The sequence below is a fragment of the Pseudomyrmex gracilis genome, unplaced genomic scaffold (assembly GCF_002006095.1).
Source record: "Pseudomyrmex gracilis isolate BER0280 unplaced genomic scaffold, ASM200609v1 scaffold_130, whole genome shotgun sequence".
Taxonomy (NCBI): domain Eukaryota; kingdom Metazoa; phylum Arthropoda; class Insecta; order Hymenoptera; family Formicidae; genus Pseudomyrmex; species Pseudomyrmex gracilis.
The window spans coordinates 181747-188624 of NW_018020714.1; the positions used below are offsets into that span (position 1 = coordinate 181747).

Below are 6878 nucleotides of genomic sequence, written 5' to 3' on the forward strand. Positions count from 1 at the left end.
GACAGGGAAAGAAAGTGAGACGCAAGAGTAGAGAGAAACTCGCGAGGCGCGCGATCGCACCCCCGCTGAAAAATTATAATAATCACTTTAGAAATTAATGGGTACCTCCCCCTCTCCCTCCCACTGTCCCTCGAGGGGGTGAGACCGGATCCGCGCGCGATGTGGCGCGGCGGCCAAAGGGAGATTTACACCAGTTCGGGTGTTGGTGGGGACGCGTGGGAGGAGTGTACAAATGGCGGCGCGATATGAAACCGACCAATCGCAGGGTGTGATCGAGTGCCGAATAGCGACGACGGTCACGCCCACCGCGTGTGACGTCACGTGTCTGTCCTGCGCGGAAAGATTGAATCCGCGTTCACTCTCGGCATACGTCCGTCCAGTCACCACTCAGACGGCGTATCTACTTGCTGTCTGCCACGCGATCTATTTTTCTCCTTCTCTTTAAGTGCAATCTCTTTTTCTCCTCTCTTTCTCTCTCTCTCTTTCTCCCTCTCTTTCTCGCTCGTTTTCTCTCTCTCTCTCTCTTTCTCTGTCTCTCTCTCTTCCCCCGTTTTCTTCACTCACTCGCAATCTGTGATCTTCACCGATTTCTCGCTCGGTGGAGACCGCGAAAATTCGAAAAAAAGCACACGCGCGCGCGTGATCGACGGAGGCATCGTTCGATCGCGCAAATCAATCTCGGGGGGTGGAGTCGTCGGCGGTTCCGATCTACGAGCGCGAAGTGTCTCATTAATTGAGAGGCCTCCGTCGCTTCTCGATCTTGTCGCCGAGCGGCGCGCGGAAGGAAGCGGATAAGATCCGACTGTTCACACTCCGCGATACTACTGGGAAACGGAACTGGCGGAGCGTTCGCGGGAAAATCACTCGCCAGAATTCGAACGCTTTTTTTTTTGGCGGGGAAAGTGTCCAAGTGTCAGTGATTGCGGGTGAAATTTCGATCGATATAGTGTGCGGAAATACTGTGGGGCGATTGACACGAAGTATATTCGGCGGTAGTGATAAGAATCAGAAGATATACATATATATTCGCGAACTTTTCAACGAGATTCTTCTTGTGCTCGAATATATCAGTTTTAAGGGTGTGTGCAGTTAGTAATAACACACACGTTGAGAACGCGATACGAAGAATTGCTCTTTGTATTCGCCGTGACATATCCTAGATTTTTACACGTGACGTAACATTTAAGAGGATCTTGACCGTAATTGTACAGTAGTTTTCGGCCAAGTCTTTTAATCTCTCACCTGGCCTGCATAGAGCAGGTTGTCACGACGCCATTGCGTCGTCCCTCAGAAAAGAGGTCTTTTGCGAATCCAAGTACCGTCCAGATCTGCGCAATCTATTTACGTGCTGCATAAAATCTCATATATAAAATCAATTCCTGTATTAACAAAACTCCGGCGAAACAGAATCAAAACTTCGGGAATCGAGATCAGGATCGGAGAAGACGTCGCGAAAAAGCTAGTATGCACTAACGACAAGTCGAAGCACATAGCTTCCGACAGATTTGCTTGAAAGGTCTGAGTCTTTTCTAAGTGATCGCAGAAAATTGTTTTTCATTGTCGACTGCGTTGAGACCGAGAAGAATTTCATCGGAACTTGGGATCTCGAGTTTGCCGCTCACGTGGCGAAGCGGATCGTTGTCCGGACATCTCGTCCGAGTAATTTATACCTCGACGTCGGAATATTCGACCAGGAAAGTGGTCAGAACGCAACAAACGACGGTGACGAGTTGCCCGGGTGGTGGCGGAGGTGGAGGTGGCGGTGGTGCTGGCGACGGAGGTGGCGGCGGCGGTGACCAGGAGACGCTCACGTATGCGACCGCGGTCAACGCGGTAGAAGAAGTAGAAGTTGAGGTCGACGAGGTTAAGATGGAAGCCGAGGACCATCTGGCGAGGGAGTATGTGCAGGAGTTCGTTCTCGATCATCTGGACCCCGCCGACGTCAAGCGAGAGGTGAGCGCGATATCACATTTTGAAAAAACGTGAGAGCGAGTCAAAAAAAGCGAAATTTCCTTACTTCTGAGATTGCATACGTAAGTCAGTGAGTTTTTGTTGCAGGCAAAACTTTATTGTCCTTTAATTAGACCGTGCTCGCAAAATATATATCTAAGTCGGATTAGGTAATGAAGATGTATGTGATTTGGTTTTTGGCCAAAGTAATTTTGTTTGCAAACTACTGCGTGTCAAGAGATTATTTAATTATCACGAGAATTGATTGATGAATGTCTTGGTGTTTTTGGGATTAAAAACATTTATTATTTTGCGTTTATTCTTACGCGTTTTCTTATATTTAACCCTTCTTTGCATGATGATGGAAATTTTAATCATAACATTTAGTGAAGAAAAAAAGGTACTCAAAAACTGTAAACTGTAAATTTGTTGATTGACCCTGATTTATTTAAAAAAATAGAAAAAATCATGCAAAGAAGGGTTAAATCTAAAAAAAATCTAATTAAGAACATTCCAGTTTTATCTCAATGTATATAGAGAAAAAAACTTATTGAACTTATTATTAGTAAAACTGATTTATACAATTTAAGAAGAAACATTCTATGTAACAGTTTGATAATGTTGTTCCCAAAAAAAAAAAAAAAAAACAAAAAACAAGAAAAAATACACAAAATTATAATTGCTCTATTACAGCATTATTTATATCAGTGTGTTATGAACACAGTGAGCGGCGTACGTGCTGCACGAGAACCGGGACCGAAACACATGTGTAAACTAAATAAATCGCGAATCTGTACTACTGACACGTGCAAAGTGTTCTTTTGTGAAAGAAACAGTAGACAGCATACCCGCGTATATTAAATCTGGTCGGGAACATTTAAGGAAATCGTAATCTTTCTTGTATAAAACACATTATCACAGTATAAAGAGATCAACCAAAACGTAAGAAAAAAATAAGATTGTTTTGACTGTCATTATTTTTCGTTCTGTCGCCAATTACACTACCGGTCTCGGAATCTCCGCGTTGCAGGTTCGAATGAGTTCGCCGACGGTGATGGTGAACGGCAGCGTGGTGCAACTTCCGAGTCAGGTGCAGCCGCAGGGTCTGACCCTTGCGCCGTTGACGCCGCCCGCGCACGAGCTGGAACAACCGCATCCCTTGTACGGTCAGCCGCACATTCAGGTGCAGCATGGTGTTCTGGTGAAGGCACCGCCGGGCGCCGCGGCGCACCTCACCACGCTCTCTCATCCCGGCACACCGCCGGACACGCCGCCGGTCTCGGCGTCGCCGCCACCTTTGCAGCTGCACCGGGGCGACCGAGATCTCCGGGATGCGCGCGATCCTCGCGACCGCGGTGGCATACTGCTGCAGCTGCAACAACCGTCGGCGCTCGTGCAGGAAGAGATGCAGGTCAACACGGGGATGGGATGGCTGACGCAGTCGCTGCGACAGGAGCCGCTGGATCTGAGGCCTCACTGTCCTCAGGAACCAAACCACGAGCCCCATCACGAGTCCTGGTCGGCCCCGACGTCGCATCATCCCTTTCAGGAGCTGCAGCATCCGTCGCGACTCACCAGGCACACAGGTACACGCTGTTGCGTTTACACAAAATTGGCTTAGAAAGATAGAGATCTAGTTGCATATATAAGTACACTTGTCACACCAGACAGAGATATTCTGCTTGGAATAATTTCGAAACGAGGACCAATCGTTTACAAGTGTATTTACACTCATCTTGGGAGAAAAAATCCTACAATGTACCTAGAAAGTAAAAAGTGTCGCAATACTTGTGTCAGAATCATTCAGCATTTTGTTCGGTGGTGAAAATTTGACTTGGTGGATTAATCATCCATTAAAAAGACTCATCAGATCCAATGTTCATCGTAACACAGGTATAATACACGCATCATCATACACCAAACACCTTTCACGTTTTCTTCTCTCTCTTTCCAGCGCGTTTTCGTGAAATATTGTATTATAGGGCGCGCAATTTTTGTCACACAGGTGGATATTTGGCGATGTCGAGTCACATAGAGTATTATCCGAGTGCAGGCGGAGGTATGCTTCCCGCGGGCGGGGGTGTGATGCAGGGAATGGAGGACAGCATGCAGGGAATCCCGATGCAACCGGGCAGACCGTTGAGCGTGTGCTCCGTGAGCTCCTGCGGCGCCGGCGGGCCCAGCCCGGGCCATCGTACGAACAACGGCCACCTGTACTCCAATTGTAACGGCTCGACTCCGCAGGAGGAGCTGATGAACGACGAACTCCTTATGTCGCTCTCGGTGCGTGAGCTCAATAAGCGTCTGCATGGTTGCCCGCGAGAAGAGGTGGGTGAGACTTCTTGCTCCCAGTGCACTCTGCATGTGAGGATACTTTGCGATATATTCATGTTTTTAAATTGAGAATAATAATTGTGATAATATAAAGATTTATCGAGAGACACGAATGATGAATTTATGAAGAGAGAGAGAGAGCGCAAAAAGTTAATAAAAGAGAAGTTAACGTACAAAAGAATCTCACGTCAAAAAAAAAAATCTGACATTCGTTTGCTAACTTGGTGAGAAAAAGTAAAAGAATTCCTGTCTCTCTTATTTTTTATAATCATAGAATTTGAATTTTTTCATACAATAAAATTATGTCTTTTCAAAAAATTTCTATTATATTAGAAATTATAAAGTGTGTCGATTGTGTGTGTGCGAAGGTCGTGCGACTGAAGCAGAAACGACGAACGCTGAAGAACCGCGGCTACGCGCAGAACTGCCGCAGCAAGCGGCTGCAGCAACGCCACGATCTCGAGACCACCAATCGGAATCTGCAGTGCGAGCTGAATCGTCTGAAAGTCGAGGCGGCGCGGTATCAACAGGAGCGCGATCTCTACAAACAGAGATACGAGATGTTGAGAGCACGGCAGAATCATCACAATCACAACAATAATCATCAACAGCAGACGTCGCAGCAACAACAACAGCCGCAGCCGCAGCAACAACAACAGCAACAACAGCAACCACATCAGACTCAAAATCAACAACAGCATCCGCAGCAGCAGCAGCAGCAGCAACAGCAGCAGCAGCAACATCAACCGGCACCCGCGAGTCCTGAAGTCTATCTGTGACAACGACAGCGCCGAGGAGGCGCTTGTTGGACCTGAGGAGTCATCATTCGCTTCGTCGATGGATTCTTCGATTAGGTAAGTGAAAACAATTAAAAATTAATCTACGAAAATAATCATGTTCTATGTCAGTTCGCGATTGATATTTTCATTACGTTACAAATGAAGAAATCAACAATTTTTCTTTATATTTTTGATTTTCACACCACAAAATCAGAATCGTAGATATAATATTAACTCGAGTCAGGAGGATTAAATATATCTTTTGTTGTAATCTTTTGTGTGAGATTACACATGCCGTTTAATATAATCATCGAAAACCCTTACAAAGTTACGTTATATATACACAATTACACCATAAATACTTTCGAAATCTCTTCAAAATGTTATATTTTAACAAACGATATCGCGCGAGTGCAATCTAATTATTTTGGATTTGATGTTTCGCTATATTTACGGAAAAAAAAAAAAAAGAGACACGCGGAATTATCAGCAAAATTTAATCAAAGTCGCTGTTATAACAGCGGCGAATAAATCATTTGGCGGTGCGCGAACGCACGACTGGGCTTTCGCTACTTTGGAAACGCGAGCACGCAGCGCGCGATTTCATGAACGAACCGACGACGCGCGGTGGCGCAACCCTCCCACAGTCTTTCCCGCTTCCCACTCGCTTTATTTGCAACGCCATTTCTGCTGACATCGCCGCTCGGCGATGAAACCATCGGGATGGAACGTCGGTAAACAATACGTTCACCTCTTTCGCAGCCTCAAAACCCGCAGCTCGGGCTGAAAGTAGGAGAGAAACGAGAAAAAGAGAGAGAGAGAGAGAGAGAGAGAACTCGCGGGCGGGATCGCGCCCTGATAGAAAGTGTACAGGGCGTTCTACTAGGGATCGCACATTTCTTTGGTCGTCATGTAAAAGTCATCTTCCACGCGCGGCATTAAGATTTTTTTTTTGCGAGACAATCGAAATATTTGTTCGAATTAAATTTCAAAAGATGCGCAATGAATTATTTGATTAAAAACTACTTTAAGTCGATCTTTGTAATTAGCGGTTTGATTATATAAAAGAAAAAAACTTTTAAAAAATTTTTTCCAAATTAAAGAACATCTTTAGCAAATACATTCTCGAGCGCGCAATTAAAGTTTTCTTTACTTCGCGGACACCTTGTACAGGTCTCCTCACTTGTGAACGGACGAATAATTACGGTTTGCAGATTTTTATCGCTTTTCTTGTCAATGAGTGCAACTGTGACGAAGGTAATAAAACACGTGACGGATACGTCAGTTAAAGAGGCGATGCCTCTTGGATGCGAAAAGTTGCGTTTAATTTCTTACATTAAATGTGTTTAACATCAAAATTTCGCGCGTCCAAATCGTAAACGTTTATTAGCAATTATCGAGTACAACGGTGAATAAGATTCTTGATGTGAATTTAACAAGTTTGTTCAGACAAGAATCGTTTGATCAAAAGTTTCTCCCTCTTTTCCCAAACGATCTCCCTAACGTAAGCAGACATCGCACGTCAAGCTGACAGATCGCTCGTTTCGAGATTTGTACGGCTCTCGCATATAATACTACGTTCCATGACATTTGTACAATTTACATATAAACACGCTCGTCATTATACGTCAATCTTTCTTTCTTACATTATACAGAATCCCGAGTCGAAATTTTGATGCTACTTTCAAACTTTTGAAGATACTTTGAACCTATTTAACTGACCAATATACTTATTTAAACCTACTTTGACACTTATATTCATTTACTCCTCTTTTGAACCTTTAATTCTATAAATTTTACGTTACTCCTATTTTG

At 44.6% G+C, this 6878-nt stretch overlaps 1 protein-coding gene across 1 annotated transcript in view; it reads left to right on the plus strand.

Moving 5' to 3' along the window:
* The first annotated feature begins 484 nt into the window (after window positions 1–484).
* The window catches only part of LOC109856681 (dendritic arbor reduction protein 1), a 10633-nt gene continuing 4239 nt past the window's right edge, over window positions 485–6878 (plus strand). The window contains exons 1-4 of the mRNA XM_020432223.1: window positions 485–1953; window positions 2981–3536; window positions 3956–4278; window positions 4653–5138. Of these exons, the coding sequence (XP_020287812.1) occupies window positions 1870–1953; window positions 2981–3536; window positions 3956–4278; window positions 4653–5063 (1374 nt within the window). The 5' untranslated portion in view covers window positions 485–1869 and the 3' untranslated portion in view covers window positions 5064–5138. The remainder of the gene's footprint in view (window positions 1954–2980; window positions 3537–3955; window positions 4279–4652; window positions 5139–6878) is intronic.